At 41.4% G+C, this 22,153-nt stretch overlaps 1 protein-coding gene across 1 annotated transcript in view; it reads right to left on the bottom strand.

The window, feature by feature from the left end:
- Window positions 1–5,000: 5,000 nt before the first annotated feature.
- Window positions 5,001–22,153, bottom strand: part of LOC141117599 (interferon-induced very large GTPase 1-like) — a 62,906-nt gene continuing 45,753 nt past the window's right edge. Inside the window, exons 2-3 of the mRNA XM_073610530.1 lie at window positions 21,574–21,640; window positions 5,001–15,046 (exon numbers count right to left, since the gene is read on the bottom strand). Coding sequence (XP_073466631.1) covers window positions 7,716–15,046; window positions 21,574–21,640 — 7,398 coding nt within the window. The 3' untranslated portion in view covers window positions 5,001–7,715. The remainder of the gene's footprint in view (window positions 15,047–21,573; window positions 21,641–22,153) is intronic.

Here is a 22,153-nt window from a genome sequence, read left to right as displayed (position 1 = left end):
AGTCCAAGGCTATCAAAATATAATGGACATTTTGTTGGAAATTTCAGCTGACTGTGAAGAGAGGTCAGAGTCCCGTAATATGGCAAAAGGACTGTTTGATCAACAAACTTGAGACCGGGATTTTTTCAGAATTCTGGAACACTGTTTTACAGCGCTTTAACAGGAGCAGCAAAACTTTGCAGTCCGTTCAACTCAACCTAAATTCAGCAATTGGCGTTTTTGAAATCATTAAAAGATTTTATGAATGAACAATGTACTAAATTTGATGCATTTGAAGAAGCTGGCAAGCGTCTCGCAGATACTGAAGAATATACTGTGCAACATCGTCGACTTCGACGCTGGAATGTCCGTCAAGCAGCCACTTGACTATGGACACAGTGAAGAAGCACACTTAACACCCAGGGAGACCTTTTATGTTGAGGCCTTTCTCCCATGTGTTGACAAACTTTTAGTGTGTCTGGAGCATCGATTAGGAGCTTACAGTGAAGTGTGTGATTTATTTGGGTTCTTTATAAACTTTCCAGTGATGGACTTTGATTCCATTAAAATTGCAGCACCACAAAGGTATGCTATCCGAACGATCTTTAATAGAAAAATATGAAATTCCACCAGCAGAATGGTATAGATATACCCAAATACATCACTATGTTCAAACAGTAGCTTGTAAGGGTGATCTGGTGACATTGACCCCCATGGAACATTTATGTAGACAATACGATAAAATTAGAGGTCACATATCTGCAATATATACAATAATGTATGTCTCAACGAAACTGAACTATATGATCCAATGGGAACAAGTTTTTCAGGAAACCTTTGACCTTGAGGAGTGGCACGCAATATCGGAGACAGCTTCTCGATCACTCAAGAATACCTCCATCATAGAGGCTAACTACAAGGTTTTAATGAGGTGGTATATGGTACCAGCTAGACTGGCCGCTTTTGTGGCTGGTGCCACCTCTAAATGTTTCAGGGGATGTGTTCAAGTAGGATCCACCTATCACATATGGTGGACATGCCCCAAGGTCAGGAGATTCTTACTGATTATTACTGAAAGTTATTAACCACTTCAGCCCTGGAAGATTTGGCTGCTGAATGACCAGGCCATTTTTTACGATTCGGCACTGCGACGCTTTAACTGACAATTGCGTGGTCGTGTGATGTTGCACCCAAACAAAATTGAGGTCCTTTTTTTCCCACAAATAAAGCTTTCTTTTGGTGGTATTTGATTGCCTCTGTGGTTTTTATTTTGAAAAAAAAAACACAATATTTTGTACTTTTTGTTGTAATAAATATCCCCATTTAAAAAAAAAAAGCTACCGTATATACTCGAGTATAGGTCAATCTGAGTATAAGTCGAGGCCCTAATTTACCACAAAAAACTGGGAAAAACGTATTGACCCGAGTATAAGATGAGGGTGAAAAATGCAGCAGCTACTGTAAGTGGAAAAGAGGGTCAACAATGCCCATCTGCAGCTGCATACCTCCCCTGTGTCCTGTGCATGTGTCCCTGTGTTCTGTGCATGTCTGCCTGTGTATATGTGCATGTGTCCCTGTGTCCCTGTGTATGTGTCCCTGTGTATGTGTGCATGTGTCCCTGTGTATGTCTGCCTGTGTATGTGTCCATGTGTCCTGTGTATGTGTCCCTGTGCATGTGTGCATGTGTCCCTGTGCATGTGTGCATGTGTCCCTGTGTCCTGTGTATGTCTGCCTGTGTATGTGTGCATGTGTCCCTGTGTCCTGTGCATGTCTGCCTGTGTATGTGTGCATGTGTCCCTGTGTATGTGTCCCTGTGTATGTGTGCATGTGTCCCTGTGTATGTGTCCCTGTGCATGTGTGTATGTCTGCCTGTGTATGTGTGCATATGTCCCTGTGTCCTGTGCATGTCTGCCTGTGTATGTGTGCGTGTGTACCTGTGTATGTGTCCTTGTGTATGTGTGCATGTGTCCTGTGTATGTGTCCCTGTGTATGTGTGCATGTGTCCCTGTGTCCTGTGTATGTGTCCCTGTGCATGTGTGCATGTGTCCTGTGCAGCCTACCTGTGTCCTGTGTATGCCTCCGTGTGGCGATCTCCATCCTCCGTGTGCCGCTCTGCACGGATCAGCCTGTGATATTACCATGGACGAGGATGAGAGAATGTCCGTGATAGGCTGTACACTGACTGCTGGGAAATTGAGTTTTCTGCCTATCACAGACGAGGAGGAGGCGCGGCTTTTGAACAGTGGACTGGCCGCCGAATGGTAATATCACACGCTGGCCGCCATCTGCCTGCATGACACACTGCTCATGTAGACAGAGGGCGGTGACTCGAGTATAAGTCGAGGGGGGCACTTTCAGCCCCAAAAAAAGGGCTGAAAATCTCAACTTATACTCGAGTATATCTAATTTTTTTTGTTTAGGCCGATATGTATTCTTTTACATATTTTCAACGATTATTAAAAAATCGCAATAAGCGTATATTGTTTGGTTTGCACAAAAGTTATATCGTCTACAAACTAGGGGATAGATTTATAGCATTTTTATTTATTTTTTTTACTAGCAATGGCGGCGATCTGCGATTTTTATTGTGACTGCAACATTATGGCGTACACATCGGACACTTTTGACACATTTTTGGGACCACTGGCATTTATACAGCAATCAGTGCTATAAAAATGCATTGATTACTGTAAAAATGACACTGGCAGTGAAGGAGTTAGCACTAGGGGGCGATCAAGGGGTTGTGTTCCCTGGGAGGTGATTCTAACTGTAGGGGGAGGGGACTGACTAGAGGAAGTGACAGATCGTGGTTCCTAGCTAATAGGAACACACGATCTGTCTCTCCTCGCAGAACAGAACAGGGATTTGTGTGTTTACACACACACACAACTTCCGTGTTCTGTCCCTCGTGCTCGCGATCGCTCGTGGCTGACGGTCATCGCGATCGTCGGCCACGAACATCAGCACCTCCGCGCCTCCGGTGGCGCGGGCCTGCTATCCCGATCCCGCAAGCCGACGTACAGCTACAACGGTTCGCGAGATCTTGCTGACCTGCCGCCGTAGGACGGCGGCTGGTCGGCAAGCGGTTAAGATGTTAACATATAAGTGTTACTACAGTTGCCAAGTATGTACTGTTACAAATCTAGCTAAGGACTTGTTTGTGGACCAGTTCTTTGTTTACATTATTCAAGTATTTTTTAGATAATTCAATGTGTGTGTTTTTTGAGATGTTGGCGGGAAGAGCAAAATTGCATTGGGGGGCCAAACAAAATGTTTGCCCAGGGTCCAAATCATATTAAAGACGGCCCTGGCTGCCACCACCATGTTTCACGGTGGGGATGGTGTGTTCAGGGTGATGTGCTGTGTTATGCCCCGTACACACGGTCGGATTTTCCGACGGAAAATGTGTGATAGGACCTTGTTGTTGGAAATTCCGACCGTGTGTGGGCTCCATCACACATTTTCCATCGGAATTTCCGACACACAAAGTTTGAGAGCTTGCTATAAAATTTCCAGACAACAAAATCCGTTGTCGGAAATTCCGATCGTGTGTGCACAAATCCGACGCACAAAGTGCCACGCATGCTCAGAATAAATTAAGAGAGAAAAGCTATTGGCTACTGACCCGTTTATAGTCCCGACGTACGTGTTTTACGTCACCTCGTTCAGAGCGATCGGATTTTCCGACAACTTTTCCGACCGTGTGTATGCAAAACAAGTTTGAGCCAACATCCGTCGGAAAAAATCCTAGGATTTTGTTGTCGGAATGTTCGATCAATGTCCGACCGTGTGTACGGGGCATTAGTTTTCCACCACACACAGCGTTTTGCTTTAAGGCCAAAAAGTTAAATTTTGGTCTCATCTGACCAGAGCACATGTTTGCTGTGTTCCCCACATGGTTTCTCGCAAACTGCAAACGGGTCTTCTTACGGCTTTCTTTCAACAATGGCTTTCTTCCTGCCACTCTTCCAAAAAAGGTCAGATTTGTGGAGAACAAGACTAATAGTTGTCCTGTGGACAGATTCTCCCACCTGAGCTGTGGATCTCTGCAGCTCCTCCAGAGTTACCATCGGCCTCTTAGCTGCTTCTCTGATTAATGCCTGTCAATTTAGGTGGACGGCCATGTCTTGGTAGGTTTGCAGTTGTGCCATACTCTTTCCATTTTCGGATGATGGATTGAACAGAGCTCCGTGAGATGTTCAAAGCTTGGGATTTTTTTTATACCCTAACCCTGCTTATAATTTCACCACAACTTAATCCCTGACCTGTCTGGTGTGTTCCTTGGCCTTCATGATGCTGTTTGCTCACTAAGGTTCTCTAACAAACCTCTGAGGGCTTCACAGAACAGCTGTATTTATACTGAGATTAAATTACACACAGGTGGACTCTATTTACTAGATAGGTGACTTCTGAAGGCAATTGGTTCCACTAGATTTTAGTTAGGGGTATCAGAGTAAAGGGGGCTGAATACAAATGCACTCCACACTTTTCACATATTTATTTCTAAAAAGTGTTCAAAACCATTTATCGTTTTCCTTCCACTTCACAATTTTATGTGCCACTTTGTGTTGGTCTAATACATAAAATCCCAATAAAATACATTTACGTTTTTGGTTGTAACCTGACAAAATGTGGAAAATTTCAAGGGGTATGAATACTTTTTCAAGGCACTGTATGTGCCATTTTCTATGGACCATTCTCTGAAAATTTTCATGGAGCAAGTTTCCATAATTCAGACACTTTCACAACTACCACCCAATGGGGTTGATTTACTAAAAATGAAGAATGCAAACTCTGTTGCAGCTCTGCATAGAAACCAATCCGCTTTCGGGTTTCTTTTCTCAAAGCTTAATTGAACAAGCTTAAGGTTTGGAGCCGATTGGCTACCATGCATCGCTGCACTCGATTTTGCACTCTCCATTTTTAGTAATCAACCCTAATGTGTCTATATACAGGTTTACTAAAGTCATAATAAATGTATACAACAAAACTTTAGGAAAAAATAAAGCATATTCATGATATAATGCTTAGCATAGCTTTATTAATATTCTTTGCATGCATATATCTTCCAAGACAAATGGGTAAGAATATAATATTTTGTCTCATTTCTTTAAATTTCACAGCAAGATGAGGCTTCCATTAGGCATGTGCAATTCGTTTCGTTCCGAATTAGTTTTTTAACGAATTTCGACAAATTCGTTAATTCGGGAATATCCGAATTAACGAAAACTTGTTTAACAAAATTTTTCCGAATATTCGTAAATGCGATAAAATTGGACATTCGTAAATTCGGGCATTCGTACATTAGTAAATTAGTGAATTCGTAAATTTGTCAATTAGAAAATTCGGAAATCTGAAATAATAGTTAACTAATAATAACTTAACTATTAGTAATTACTAGTAACTTTTAAATTATAGGTATTGTAATTTCCTTTAAAATTTGGCTGTTAGTGAACGTAACACATACAAATTTATCCGAAGTCATGAATGATCCGAAAAAATGGAATGGAACGTAATGAATTAATAATAATAAATAACAATAATAATAATAACAACGTTTTATTATTATTATTTATTATTAATTTGTTCCGTTCCATTTGTTTAGATGCAGCATTCGTTTTGGATAATTCGTAACTTCGGATAAATTTGTATTTGTTACGTTCACTGACAGTCAAATTTGAAAGGAAATTACAATACCTATAATTTAATAGTTAGGGCTCTTTCACACGGACGATCCGTATGTCCGTTTTTCATCCTTCCGTTTTCGGATGAAAAACGGACATACATTCATCCCTATGGAGCGTCGGATGTCAGCGGTAACATGTCCGCTGACATCCGACCCCGCTCCGATCCGAAAAGTGTAACGGAGGAAAAACCTACTTTTCCATCCGTTTTCGGATCGGATCGGGTGACGACGGACACTACGGTCCGTCATCACCCGATCCCCCATAGAGGAGAGCGGCGCTCTGACAGGTCCGTAGCTGCACGGCGTGCAGCGATGGACCTGTCATTTTCCTGCTCAGCGGGGATCGGCGGAGCGATCCCCGCTGAGCCAGCGGATGTTCACGGGGCGGATCATCACTGATCCGCCCCGTGTGAAAGAGGCCTTAGTTACTATTTCAGATTTTTGAATTTTCGGGTTTTTGGATTTTCAAACTTCGAATTTACAAATTTCCGAATTTTCTAATTTACAAATGTACGATTTTACGAATTTACGAATGTACGAATTTACAAATGAACAAATGTAAAAATGTACGAATGAACGAATGAACGAATGTTCGAATTTACGAACGAACGCATTTACGAATGAACGAATTTACGAATTGCGATCATAACGAATGACCCGAAAAACGAAAAACAAAATATACGAATGAAACGAAAACGAAAATGAACAAATTTTTTGGCTGTGCACATGTCTAGCTTCCATGTGTTCTCCTTCCCCATGTAATCACTGAGAGCTATGAGAGCTTGGGGTGTGATCAAGAATCATATAATATATAGGCAGCATCCTTGGGGGTGGGGGGGGGGGGGTACATGGCATTGTAGCAAGCATGGTTAAGGCAGTAAAGGATAGTCAACATAGAGGAAAGTGAGATGAGGTAGACACACAGCTGCTGAACTTGCTCGTTATCTCCAAAAATGATAATATTTGATTTTTTTTATGGTGAAGACAGTCCACTCTGGGATAGAAACGGTTGGAATGTTGGTGTCCCTTTAAAGCTTCTTCTACATCTGAGAGGAGTTCTTCCATGGATAATGATAGTGAGACTTTACCATTTTAGAACAGTTGCTTGAGATTGAATAAATCCACTCAGGTTTAGTTTGGCTTTTGGTAGATTCCGTGTAGTTCAACTGTACCTTTTAGTACAAGTTGCCTTTCAATAAATCTGTCCACTGCCCACAAGTGCAGCCCATTTGTTTGGCCCTGCCGAGCATGTGATCCTCAGAAAATTTATCCGTTGGTTATTCTTGTTAGTGGGCATGTGCACTGCAACCCAATTCAATCCTACGGGAGAGCCATGCTGGAGGCCACCATGAGTACGGCTCCCCCATAGGAATGAAAGGGGCCACAATGCTTATACACACAGGATAACTGGAATGAGGAGGAAGATTGAATGACAACCTGTATTATGGGTACAGTTGCCTTTTAGGCTGGAATTACACTATGAATTGGATGCAGGTTTCCCGCATCCAATTCGCAATAACAGGAGATTTTGACCGGCTTTCTATGGAGTCGGTTCACATATCCCTGCAATAAGTCCGGTGCATTTTGCACAAGAACGCCGTGCGTTTTTTGGTCTGTTTCAGGTCCGAATTCAGCCCAAAATTCAGGATGAAATCGGACCTGAAACGGTGAACCAAGACGCACCGGACCCCTGCTGTGAGTGGGATGCAGCGATGGTGTGAACCCAGCCTTAAAGTCTATCTATAATTGTTTTTTGTTTTGGTAGAGGACAGTTAGAACCTCTGTCACCACAACAGGAAATGATAGGAGATCCAAAAGATTACAGATGTCACCAGAACAGGAGAGGGAAAATCTTTAAATGAAGATGTATATCTTGGTGTCTAAAGGGGAGACACCCCGACACTTTGGATAGGTTTTCTCTTGCTTCCTGTTGTGTCTCCTGAACACCTGGATATCCCAAACAGGACACACTCATACCAAAAAGATAACATTGACGGGGGTTCCAATCATAACCTGCTCCATCCAAAACAATTTTGCCAATAGATACACTTTAAAGGTCCCTCAAGCTGGCAATTACATCTTCTTTTTTGATACTTTCCCACTGGCACGGAATTTCTCCTCTGTTTTCAAACTTCAAGCCATAGTCATCTTGCAAATTTGTACGGAATTTGCACACATACCACTTCCAGTACAGCTGAGAAGAAGTGTCCGGGGTGATGCTCCAGTTGGCATAATTAGGGCCAATTTTTCTGTAATGTTTGTAAGGAATTTGAGTAAACCTGTCTACGACCAGGCAGGAATCTGAGCTAACAAGGCTTGAACATATCTCTGTGACAAATTCATTTGAATTCACCCATGGCATGCCATTAATTGCCTGGGAACGGTGGAAAGCCACAGAGTGATCTCCATCATGGCCAGGGATTGTATTGGTGCATATTGCTCTGCAGAATGGGCACTGTTCCCAGCAGCCACAGAGCTGCTCAATAAGTATTTCATGAGGCTTCTTCTCAAAAGAGTCAAAATTAATTGTTGCTAATCCTTTTTGAAAATTCTCAATGGCAGTATTCCAAGCAGTACACATGACTTCCTGAAAGAACTGGATGTCCTGGATCTCCTGGTGCTCAATGCTCTTCAGATCTGCTCTCGAAAAACTTACAAGATCCTCAATTCGTTCGTAGAAGTCATCAAGCCAGTTAGACATATCACTGCTTTTATTCTTAAATTTGGTGGATTCAATGATGCTCTCGAGAATTTTTTTGCGGAAATAATCAAGACTGATCTGCAAGAAATTCTTCATTCTTTGAGGATTCTTGCCCAGACAGTAATCATGAACGCATTTCTCAATAAAGCTTTTGAAATACCTCTTAGGGAAGTGGATATATTCCCTGTATTTTTCAAAGTCTTCCTGCTCAGCTAAGTCTATTAAGATGTCATTTTCCAGTTTGGAACGGTTACCACTAAAGGTTGGAAAGTTACAGGTCATCTCATCGACAATCGCCAGAGTTGTTCTATCATACAATGCTGAACGCATAGCTTCCACAATCTTCGCACACAGGAAGTCAGAAAAGGTTTTGATGGAGGCAGCACCTTGGCAAGAAATTTTGAAACAATTGAAAAACTCTTCACGGTTGTTCTCAAGAGTTACAACAGGATTGTTGGCTCTCTGAAATGCCTCATGCATGGATTCAAACTTTGGCACTGCCAAACCAAAGAGATGCAAGGACACATCAAACTTGAATAAGTTGGTCACTGTAAATTTCCTTGATGCATCAGAATTTATGCTGCTTACAAAGTCAGATACTTTATTAATTATCTCATGAAAGTATGCTTGATTATAATCTACCCGTTCTTTCCTTTTTTTCTCCAGGTAATCACAAATGTCTACAACAAGGTTATTGAACACCATCATGATCTGTGTCTTATCAGAGTCATCTAGTTTGTGGCGTCTTAAAAATGGTTTCTTACCGACAGCATGGTTTGGCAAGTCAATGGAGAATGATGTCCATCTACTGAAAGTGTTAAGTTTATCATTCATACTACGTTCATGCCTGAAATACCCCAACAGGACATCCTCTGCTTCAGCAATAATGTTAGGTTTTTCTGTATGTGGGGTAGTGGCATTTATTTCAGCAACCCATTCTTGCCATAGTATGTTGAAGTGGTCACTTAGTTGGGATTCATCTAGACCTTCATCTTTAATATCAAGTGCCAGCTGTTTACTTTTAGTAAATAATTCTTCCTCATATCCCGTCTGCCTCTGCTGCACTTTTCTCTGACCCTTTTTCAGATTGATGTGTTCCATTGCTTGTCTTGTGGTTTCTTCTACAAGCTCTGTATATAGACACTTTAATCTGTTTTCAGTGTTGGCTTTCCACTGGATTAGTATCTCTTTGTCCTTATCTTCACTGAAAAATATTTCAAATTCCTCTTTAATAGAGTCAAATGTTTTTGTCATCTCTTCCTCCACAGCTTTTTGGCTGATGCGTATCTCACTCTTCTTAATTTTGTTGTTCAGTCTTGTTTGGAGTTCAAGAAAACTGCGTCTCAGCTGCCATGTTAGATTTCTGTATCTGTGTTCCACCTTGCTGTAGGCAGAAATCTCCAAGGTGTTTTTAAAACTAAACACAAAGTTCTCATTTCTCAGAGCTGACCAAAGGTCCTCTATACGGACAATGAGTTCTGAGATGTTCAGAATGCCGTGGGAATCTTTTTGCTTACTAAGTATAATATCTTTGACTTTTTCAGCATCCTCGCTATAGCACGGGTTGGGTGGGGCCATTGGAGGGTTTCCTTCCCACAAATGAGCAAAATAATAAATGTGTGTTTTTGCATCAAATCTGATGACCTCACTGAATCGCTGAATATTACACTGTTCTTGTTCAGCTGCGAGAGCCGTCATTTTGTCTAATTCCATCTGAAGGTTATGACGTCCTTCCATGTTTTTATCCCTAGCAGTTAAGTCTCCAACATTTTGATGAACAAAGAGGCAACTTGAGGAGAGCTTTACCCGTTTCATTCTAAGAAATGCCTGGACAGCAATTTGGAGAATATCTTTGATTTCAGAAGGATTTTCACCAAAGACGTTGATCAATGTCATGTTGCCCACGCCTATAACAAACGTTGCTAGTTCATTGTCATGATTCAAGGTTACTTTACTGGATAGTTCCATGGCTCTCAGGCCTTCAGTGTCAATAACCAGGATGTAATCAATGCCCAAGTCTTTTCTGAGCTCATCTGCAATTTCAACAAGCTGCATAAAAGCTCCTCGGGTACATCTCCCAGCACTGACAGCAAACTGTAGACCAAACATGGTGTTGAGCAGAGTTGATTTACCCGAACTTTGAACTCCAAGTACAGATAGTACAAATAATTTCTTATCTCCTATGATTTTGTTTAATTCTCCTAGAACAGCTTTTATCCATTTCAAGGGCACATAGCAAGCATCACCATCCATCAGCTCAATAGGGTATCCAGCAATCATCATATCGGCAGCAATTCTAGGCAGCTCATAGAAGCAGTAATCTTTATATCGCAAGTCATAGAGAGCTTCATAAGTCTGTCCAACTTCTCTAAGGACATGCTCAAGACCAAACATACAGGCATTCATCTGATCTGAGAGAGACTCCAAGGCTTCCTGTACTGCATTCTTCAAATCTTTGGCCTCTATTTGTTCTGATTGAAGTTGACTCCATAGTTTGTTGTATTCATTCCGTAGATCCATCACACAGTCACAAGACAAGTCATCAATGTAGATTTTTAGCCACTGTAAGAAGAACACTTTGGTTGTTTTTGAAGGAGATCTCAACTGAGAGATGAAGGTTTTCATGAATTCATTTTGACTTGCGTTTTCTATCTGTTTCTTCCTGATTAACTGTTTTTCCATTTCAATATTGCTGGAGTGTTGCTCAATGCTTTGATTCATCTTGTTCTGTAGTCGAGTCAGCTCTTTGTCTTTTTTGCACCAGGAATGCCAGAGCTGACCTGAAAGGGGTAACAGTTCGTTCTTGGCCTTCAGAAGATCTTTTTGTTTTAAAAGAGACATAATCGTCTTAGCTTGGGATTTGCCCTCTGTGCATTCCTTGCCATCTTCATCCACTAGGAACCCATGCTGTCGACCTATTTCAGCACAACGTTCAAGGCTGCAAGGCTTAGAATACAAAGCCAACAAACGACAAAGAGAATCAGTTAGTTCCTTCAAGACTTTTGCTTCATTTTGGTTTTTTAGGCCAATTATCACCTGTTTGCTTTCTGTGTACACATTCATAGAAGACTCTTTGTCTGGGGAGAGAATGATCAATGGTTTCTCTTTTAGTTTTTTTAACAATTCACTACCTTGTTCTTTTTTATCAGATCTTGAGAAAAGAATTACATTTACTGAAGAAATCTCTTGTAAAACTGAAGATTGTTTGGGATATGTCAAGGCATCGCCATGGAGGTTAACAAAGGCAGTGAATTTTTTAAACTGGTCCGTGTCCTTCCCACTTGGGCAAAACCAGAAGATCTCAGCAAGTCCATCAACCAAAATCCGATTTTTCACACTACCTTCACAGTTTCTATGAAAGAATACATCATGTTTGTGCTTACTCAGCAGATTGTTCAAAATCTGGGATTTTGAAAATGGAGCTGTTCCAAACCGAGTGAAACAGACAACTGGAAAATCACTTTGACAGATCGTTTTTTCTTTATGCTTCACAACGTCTGATACATCAGTGTCCAAAATACTCTTATAGACCTGTCTGAAAGCCCACAGAGGTATTTCAATCATGGAATCATAAGGCCTTGGAACTATAAGTGGCAATGCAAACTGGCACATGGACATTTTGGTAAAAATATACTGCCTCATCATGTCATCTGAACAGTGGAAGATGGCCAACAACAGGTCCATGGGGTGTATATCCTTTGTCTCGGTTTGAACCACATGTGTCTCTTCTTTGGAACAGAGATCAAATAGTTCATCAACTGTGTCAAACATGCTAATGTCATCTTCAGGGTTCTTTACATTTTTGGCATTGCTAACATCAGTGTTTTTGCATACAAGATACCTAAAGCGATAATCTAAACCCATCAGCATCTGCATAAACTGCCGAGGAAGCTCATTCTCCTTCTCTGGATGAATCTGAAGAGATTTGTGAACTACATGAAAGTTCCTTCTATTTAATCCTTTAGGGTAATATTGCCCCAGGCCCAACATTTCCATGAAACTGTGAACATTTTGATTGTCAGTAGTAGTTTCTACAGTGGTAATGGTTGGTTGGTCTTGAGATTCAGTAGTTGATACAATTATTGTTTTTAATGTGTTTACAAGGCTTTCTGTAGTATCGTTGTCAATGGCTTCAGAAGTACCCAAGCGTAAATGGTTCAAGTCAGCAATTAAATACTGCAAATCAAAAGGTTCACTATGCTTTTGTAGAACAGTCATTATCTCTGGTTCCAGAGTACTTCCTATCTTCTCCAACATGAATTGGAGAAATTCCTTTTTTACTGTAGTAGACCTGTGCCTACTGTCCTCGTCACCCAGTGTTAGTCCTTCTGCCAATATAAAGGCTTGCCCTCTATATGCTTTGATGTCTTTGAGATTCCTATATTCGTTGATTAAATATTGCATCTTTTCAACCAAGAAGGTGACCTCTAGCCACCCAAGACCCTGCTGGAAATAATGATTCTGCAATGAGTATCCCACACAGCTTGCAGCACAAACCACCAAAAGCTCCTCTTCTTTTTGTTCCATGCGTCTCAATGTTTTTAAGAAGGATTGAAGATAAGAATTGATAATAACTGAAAGTTTAGTTGTTGCTTCTTGAATTTCCTCATTACCATCATCAGTTGAATTAACTTGTAGGTCTTCTTTAGCCTGGGACATCAATTCAATTAGAGCTGAAAAATCAGAGACATCAAGAAGGCGTTGCTCTTTCTTAGACTGGTAAATCCAATTTATTAGAGGTGCATATGAATCTTCATTGACACTTGAACATGCAATGTTTTGAAGAAGACATTTCAGCATGCAACGAATAACAGATTCATCTTCTCTGGAGCTTTGACTGTAAAATTCTTGAACTCTTCCTAAGAAACCTCTTAATTCTTCACGAGGGAGGCAAACATTTAACCAGACATTGTAGTTCCCAGTCTTTTCATTGAGATACTGTCTAAAATCAATCAACCTCTTTAATTGCTGCTGTGTTGGATGAACCTCCCAAGATAGCAGTTGTGAACAAAAGGAATTGGCTTCATTAACGGCGGTGGAAACATTTTCACCAATTGGCAAATTGTGGTGTAGACCAGTAGCAGACGCATATATGTTTTTTAGATCTTTTGCTACTTGATACACGTCTTTAAAATCCTCTTTGTGGCTAGACAGTATTATATCCCAGACTGGAATGAGATGGGTACCTCGATCGATCACACTCCAGGTCCTATTGTTGGCTTGAAGACCTGATTTCCAGTCATTTGGAGAGTCCACTGTTGGGGGTCCTCCAGTTTTTGTTACAGAAAGTTCAATGTTTTTCTCAAGGTTTTTAGTCTCATGTTTGGAAGAGGATTGTTTTGTGTCAGTTTTTGCGACATCAATACCAGCTGATGCTGACAATAGACCAGAATAACTTACATTCACTGAAGCATTTACAGCCCTTGTAGTTTCCTCTTTAACTTTTTCCAGCATCTCCTGTTTAAACCCCCGAGATGAAGCCGTCCACCAATATATTCCTCCAAAATGAAGTGGCCCTTGATTAGCATGAGAGCCAAAACAGCTGAAGAACTTTTTATATCGTTCCTTCGCAGAAGCTTTTTCTACCTTATCACAATAATCTAAAAGTTGCTCAATTGATTTTAGTTCTTCCAGGGCTGCTGTAGAGAGGTGGAGCTTCTCTTTCGGAATATAGCAGGAGGCCAGTGGAATGTAGCTGTATTTTGTTGTAGAGATATAGGCATGTTCTGTGTGAAACTCTCTCTTTTTCTCTGACATATTGGTTGAGCTGTAGCCAAAACTGGCCTCAGCTTGGAACCCCCAGAAGCCACCTTTAGCTGCAGTAGTAATACTGAAACCCAACTTCTCCATTGAGTGTTGGAACATTGATTCTTCATCAGAGGATGAGAACTCTTTCTGCTTAAGCACAGGTTGCTGCAGGGGACCAGCGAGAGCAATGCCACTTGGAACATCGAGAAGTCTTTCCCGTTTCATTAGAACATCCTCCTGCCTCTTAGTCATGTAAATTCCTTCCAAAGCAAGGCCACCTGATGCCTGGTATAAAACATCTGCATCTGATAGGTTAGTAGCATTGGAAGGTGATCCCCCTGTCACAGTCAGCTCTTTGTGCGATTTTTCAATCATTTCTTCTAACGGTTTGGAGGATTTTACAGATTTATCTTTGTGCATCTGGAAGCTCTCAGTTGTTGACTTAGCAGTGTTAGCAGTCAAAGTTTTGGCTTCTTTATTCGATTTTTTTATATCCTCTAGTGCTTTCTTGGCTTTGTCTTGGTTTTCTGAAAGTTCTTGCTTAGCTTTGTCTTGTTTTTCTTTTAGCTCTCTCTTGGCTTTGTCTTGGATTTCTTTCTTCTGTTCAACCTGTTCATCCAGTAATTTCTTCTGGGTGATCTGAGGATCTTCTATATTCAAAAGCTTCTGTAGTGCTTGTTTTTCCCAAGAATGTTCTATGTTCTTTTCAAGCTTAAGGTAGTCCTCGGTACCCAGATACTGCAAGGCCTCTGTGTTTTCCACTCCTAGGAGTTGCTGGAAATGCGGCACCCATTTTTCTGGTTTGAGTGCAAATGTTTTAAGCTTCTTGCCAAGCTCTGTTTCTGCTGGTTTGGGTCCAACGTCTTTTTTGCCAAGCTCCATGTTTGCAAGAGTCTCATCTCTTGCTGCCTCTTGAGGCTCTTCAGACAGGGCTACAAAACAAAGACAATATGCTTTAACACTCTGTGAGACTTAAGCCGGCCATAGACAGATCGAAATTAGATCTACCTATGACAGGCTGGTTGTACTGAAGTCGATTGATAAACTTCAGTACAACCAGCCTGTCTGTTTTTTTCTTGCGATCACTGCTGGTGGATATGCTGTAGCTGTCTTCAGTGATGATTGTATTCTGTTGGTGGTGAAGACTCACTGCACTCCCTGCCAGCAGAACACAATAGCACTGCAGGAGGGATTCCTCCATCAACACTGACTGCTTTAAAAGGGGAAGCAAGCAATTTTCCAAGGGTTGAAGGAAAGAAAATTGCAAAATATATGGCCTGCCTTAAAGTCAAGTGATAAATGTTGTTTCTTTGAAAATGCATAATGTACGCAACCCAATATTAAATACAGTGAAAAACATTTCAATTAACACCCTAATGCCCCGTACACACGGTCGGATTTTCCGACGGAAAATGTGTGATAGGACCTTGTTGTCGGAAATTCCGACCATGTGTGGGCTCCATCACACATTTTCCATCGGATTTTCTGACACACAAAGTTTGAGAGCAGGATATAAAATTTTCCGACAACAAAATCCGTTGTCGGAAATTCCGATCGTGTGTACACAAATCCGATGGACAAAGTGCCATGCATGCTCAGAATAAATAAAGAGATGAAAGCTATTGGCCACTGCCCCATTTATAGTCCTGACGTACGTGTTTTACGTCACCGCGTTCAGAACGATCGGATTTTCCGACAACTTTGTGTGACCGTGTGTATGCAAGACAAGTTTGAGCCAACATCCGTCGGAAAAAATCCTAGGATTTTGTTGTCAGACTACCACATTTGATAGTAAAAATCTACAGAAAGTATAACAGTTTGGGATCTGCAGTCTGATCTGGATGTTTAAGTTCAATAGACAAGAAATCCTCCTATAACATCGAACATTCATTCAACATTAGTCATGTATGAGAGTGGAGTGCCTTGAAATCCAAACTTCAGTTCCTCGGTACCTAGTTAAATGTGCCAGTGCTAGTATAAAGTTCTTTTCACCATGCCACCAATTTCTGAGTGTCTCTAAAACAGCCAAGGACTTCCGTTACACAGCTTCACTATTTAGGGGTCTATGTATAAATAATTTGCTTTATGAATGTCTTAGCACAAAAGTCACAAAAAATATCCGTATAGTTTGTAATACAGTATGTGTGTAACGTCACTTTCTATTTGTTGCCCTTTGGCAAATGTAACATTCCCAGATAATTAATCCTAAGAGAAAATAGCCTTGAGAACATACTTTATAACCAAAGGCATTAAAGAAATTTGATCAATGGAGAAAAAAGCCTGAAGGTGGGGTGCAGTGTGGTGTGACGGCAATAATTCACACAGTCAGGTGCAATTGAAGACTTATATTGAAGTAATGCAGCAACAGTTCAAAACAAACCCAGTGGAAAGGCTGCCCAACCTGGTACACTCACGCTTGTCAGCAACATGAAGAGAGCAGGTTTCAGCAGGACTGACAGGTCTTTAAGAGAGCAGAATGCAGCCTGACCGTCTCATGCCCAAGCGAGAAGATGTCCAGAGTAGTTGTGACCCTATGCTTTCCCTCCTAATCAGGAACCCTTTCTTTCTGCTAGTACTGTCCCTTTTAGATGGGATACCTTTCCTTTCACTACCCACTCCCACAAAGTGCACCAAACACGGGAGCCAGGGCCCTAAATAGGCTCTGCCTGACCCAAGATGGCTGCCAAAGTCACATGGGGCAGCAGCATCCAACCGGATTGCTTCCCCAGTGACCCAGGAAACCATAGTGGAACTACGTTCCTCTTGACTTCCTCTCCAGCTACAAGGCCGCTGCGGATGAGCGCCACCTGCAGTGGAGAAAGTAGACTGCACCTGCCTACAAGCCTAACACTATAGGCCAAAAACATTCGACCAGAAGAGGAAATAATATAATATGAGGGAGGCCTTGGCAAGGTATACAAAGTATAGGTGCCAATGAAGTAAATCCTGTGCAAGCAGTTAGACGAATTGGTATTTGGCCAAGTGAACTTCAAGCTGCAGTGTCAACTGAAACATTTAGTCACGGTATTCCTATCACTGCTAAATGTGACCGCTTCCTGCTCAGGGCTCCTGGTTGTTGAAAGGGATCATTATGATGTTGCTGACTAAATATGATCGGTCGTGCGGGTGGGTTTTTATTCTTCTGGCAGGTGTTCAGGTGACATGGATCTGTATTGCTGGATGATGTAATTGATGGTTTATTTACATTGTGGGAATTATTTTTTAATGAAAGGACTGTGTGTGTTTATTTACATTTTACATTTTTTTGTGAATGAGTAGGAGTACTACGTACCCCTTACCATTTGCGTGTGGGGCAGTATCCGGGGTCCCCCCTATACTTTAAGGGTGCCTCCGGATTCCAATAAGCCTCCCACCTGCAGACCCCCACAACCACCAGGCCAGGGTTGTGGAAAAATGCCTTTGTCCTCATTAACAAGGTACCCCCCTTCCCATAGTGAGAGCATGTGGCCTAGTTAAGGAGGGAGCAGGCATACAATCGTCCTATAACTATTCTGTTTGCATGCTTGGAAAAGATTTTTGTATAGATATTGATGGGGACCCCACGCTTTTTTTTCCTCTTGTTTTTGTGTGGGTTTCCCCTTACAGTCCATATCAGACTTTAGGATTCTGGTATGAAATTTCGGGGGATCCATGCCTTTTTTTCAGGGTTCCCCCATGAAATCCAGACCTGAAGGGGCTGGTATAAATTTTGAGGGGTAACCCACGTAATTTTTTTTTTTTTTTTTACACTATCCCCGCACCTTTGTCTACATTCACTTGTCAAGCCTGAGTACCCAGCTGACAGTTGAACGTACCAGGCGGGCATGAGTCACTGGTTGATAGAATGCCAGCCAGTGCTGGCTCCTGAGCCCTAAGTAGGAAGCTTTCACATTTAGGAGTAGCAATGGTACCACTGCTAAATGTTTCACTTCCCACTACAGTTGGAGGTTTGCTTGTTCAAACACCCATTAATTTGATTATTTGTACAGGAATCTTCATAGACTGTACACAGTGCTGAGGTTTCCCCCATATTGTTTCCTCTTCTGCAAAGTAAAAGAAAATCCCACATTTTGTGTTGTCCCCAGAAATGTAATAGAGGGGAAATCTTCCAATGGGGACACTAGTTCTGGTGACCTGGGGGTCCACAAAGAATTCCCTTAACCGGTTCCCGACCGGTTCACGCAGATATGCTGCAGCAGAATGACTCTCCTGGGCGAAATCCCGTACATATACTGCTTCGCCCAGGAGAGCCACCAGAGGGCGCAAGAGCACCGGCGGAGGAACACGCACGTGCCCGCTGCACAGCGGGGGACCCAATGCGCGTGGCCGGCGGGCACAATCTCCGCCACCCACACACGCTCGCTTGCATGGGGATTTGTGTGTGTAAACGCACAAATCCCTGTGCTGTCAGAGGAGAGGAGACAGATCGTGAGTTCCTACAAAGTAGGAACAGCGATCTGTCATCTCTCCTAGTTAGTCCCATCCCCACACAGTTAGAACACAGTGAGGGAACACACAGTTAACCCCTTGATTGCCCCTAATGTTAACCCCTTCCCTGACAGTGACATTTATACAGTAATCAATGCATTTTTAAAGCACTAATCGCTCTATAGATGTCAGTGGTCCCAAAAATGTGTCAAAAGTGTCGCAATACTGCTAAAAAATTAAATAATATAATATAATATTTTTTTTTTTTTTTTACCAAAAATATAAAATACATATTGGCCTAAACTGATGAAGACATTCGTTTTTTTTTTTTTAAATTTGGGGGATATTTATTATAGCAAAAAGTTATAAATATTGGTTTTTTTTTTCAAAATTGATGCTTTTTTTTGTTTATAGCGCAAAAAATAAAAAACGCAGAGGTGATCAAATACCACCAAAAGAAAGCTCAATTTGTGGGGAAAAAAGGCTGCAAGTTTCGTTTGGATACAGTAGTGCATGCCTGCGTAATTGTCAGTTAAAGTGACGCAGTGCCAAATTGTAAAAAGTGCTCGGGTCAGGAAGGGGGTAAAATCTTCTGGGGCTGAAGTGGTTAATTTGCAAGGATTTCCTCTCACTTCCTGTTTGGCTATGAGACAGGAAGTGAAGAGAAATCTCTCCAATGGGACACAGATGGTGACAGGGGTTATAACCCTCCTTTGCTCTATCCAAAATGGAAAAAAAAAGTTTTGCCTATAGTTTACTTTACTTTAAGGCTTTTTTCTCCTAGGATCAGATGTTAGGAATGTTACATTCATTATGACTGCAAAAACAGGTCCTTCTACAACATACAAAAGAAACAGCTCGCATTTTCAGGAGGTAGGAGAGCCACTTCATACACAGATCTGCTAGGTGCTGAAGATTTGAAGAAAAGGTTTAACTGTTTGTACAAAATCAAATTAAAAGAAAAAAAAACCCAGTTGAAGCCTAAAAGATTATTTAATCAACTGAAAAGGTACAAACAGTTTGTATATAGTAGGATGGGCACAGTCATAGAATTTACCTTTTTATATACCTAGGATCCACCCTTTCTGAACTTCTGATACTCACAGGTCTTGTCTCTCCCCATGTCTATGATTGGACAGTGAGAGGAAAAACAGCAGACTAATGCGCCCATTCCCTGTCCTATTACCATCCCAATTCCTGTTCATTTGCCATTACAATCCCTGCCCCATTACCATCCCAATACTACACTAATCTTTATCCCATTGCCATCCCAAACCGCATCTCATTAATATCCCATTGCCCATCTCATTAATGTCCCATTCCCTATTCAATTGCCATCCCAAATCCTGTCCCATTACCATCCCAGGCCCTGCCCCATTACGATCCCAATACACGTCCCATTACGATCTCAGTCCCCATTCCATTAACTTCCTATTCCCTGTCCCATGACAGTCCCACTACCATCCCATTCCGCGTCCCATTATTGTCCCACTACGATCCCATTCCCTGTCCCATTACCATCTCAATCAATGTCCAATTACTATCCCAATCCTTGTTCCATTACCATTCTAATCCTCATCCCATTAACTTTAACATTACTTTACCAATCCTTGTCCTATTGCCATCCCAATTTCCACCCCATTACTGTCCAATTCCCTGTCCTATTATCAACCCAGTCTATTCCCTAGCACCATTCCAATCTGCGTACTATTATGATCTTAATCCCCATTCCATTACCTTCCCATTCCCTGTCCCATTGCGATCCCATTCCCTGTTAATTTTGTGTGACAGACCCAACCAGGACAGGGGCTTTTGGAGAGGACTAGGAGCCAGCCTCCTACCCACTGATTATGGCCCATGGAGAGAGCAGATGATTCTCGAATGATGGACAGCCACATAATGGACACTTGGAGCAAGGCTTGGATTACTTCTCTGAATAAGGACAACAAAGCTTCCCTTCTGGAGTGGAAGGAAAGGTGTAATATTAATCCTGTACAGGTAATGGTCAGAAGGAATGTGGTGGCCCTTCTGCAGACTGGTTTGGAGAGGCTTCTTCACTTGGGACAGAAATATTTATCAACAATATCCCTTAAGAAATCTATGAATATAAATTAATTCCACCTTTTCAGACTGCTGGAATATTGTAGGAGTTTGTCTCACAGATTATTGCATACTTTTTGTCGGATAGTCTGAGGTGAGGTTTGTTATGTTTTTATTGTTAAGTCGGTCATTCTGATTGTTCTATTGTTTCTGTCTGGCTGAGCATCTCTTGTAGATGAGATTCATCTTGTAAACATTTTACTTTTTATGGAACTATTGTGGCATGTTCTGTTTTATGCTTATAATGTGTATTGTACAGTACATTGTGTTCAGGGTTGTAGGTGCCAAATTATCTGGTCACCTAGCTGGTTTAAGTGCCTAGTTAATTAGCTCATGTTAATGATGTCACTGTCAGCTATTACTTCCTAGTGGGGGAATTTCTCCAACAGACCTTCCTGCTGATAAGGCTGTCTACATGTCCAGTTACTGATTGAATTGTTTGTTGAAAAGGTCAAATGTACTTGTGTCTCGTGTTACTGGATGTACAGTTTACCCCGTCCTTTGTCATTATGGGAAGAAGGGATTGTCCGAGAGTGTATATCTCTTTGTGCCTGTGTTTCTATAGACAGTTTGATGTTTTGCACCACTCTACGCTGTGTCCCAACAAGTGACTGGGTGAGCTACGGGATCTTGGATCATTCTGTTACCAAGCAAGGGAAGCTTATACAGTGGACATACTCCTTTTGAGTACCGGGGTCCGTCACAATTTTCAACTACAATCTCTGTCCCATTAACATCCCCATTTTCCATCCCATTATCATCCCAATCCCTGTCCTATTCCCCATGCCATTACTGTCCCATTTCCCTTCCTATTACCATCCTATTTCCATCCCATTCTCCATCATATTACCATCCCAATCCCTATCCCGTTACCGGCCTATTCCCCATTCTATTACCCGTTCCAATCTCTATCTCATTACTGTCCCATTACCTGGAGCTTCCACGTCCATCCGTTTGTCCGCCATTCCAATGTCCTCACCCGAGGCGGCTCTCCTAATCTGCAGACGAAAAGTTAGTATGAATATTTATTATCAGCAAGTCCAATCTGCTAGATTTGTATTATAAAAAAATCTCAGTAACCCATATTTGTACATAAATCACTAAAATCACAAATCACCATTCTATAGACAGCTTGTTTTCTGTCAGAGAAACCTATTTTTAAAGACTAGATCAAGAAAGAGGATAAGGGGATTTTTATGGTGTCAGATATAGAGATACACAATTGACTTACTATAGGTAAAAGATAATTTTTATTAACATAATATGCTTAAAAGAAAAAACAAACAAAGCATACTGTAACTAGGCAGAAGGGGGTTATGAACTTTTGGTGGCCAACATCATATACAGGTGAGTAATAAATTGCAGCAGAAGGTATTGCACAGTAGCCCGACATGTTTCGCTACTTTAGCTTCCTCAGGGGATGTGCAAGAGATTTATTATACTGAGACCATTAGATAGACAAAAGGAGACAGAATTATAACAACAATCTGAAAATTACAGTAAAATTGTAC

This window comes from Aquarana catesbeiana, linkage group LG13 (genome assembly GCF_042186555.1).
Source record: "Aquarana catesbeiana isolate 2022-GZ linkage group LG13, ASM4218655v1, whole genome shotgun sequence".
Taxonomy (NCBI): domain Eukaryota; kingdom Metazoa; phylum Chordata; class Amphibia; order Anura; family Ranidae; genus Aquarana; species Aquarana catesbeiana.
This window is presented reverse-complemented; position numbering and strand designations above follow the sequence as displayed.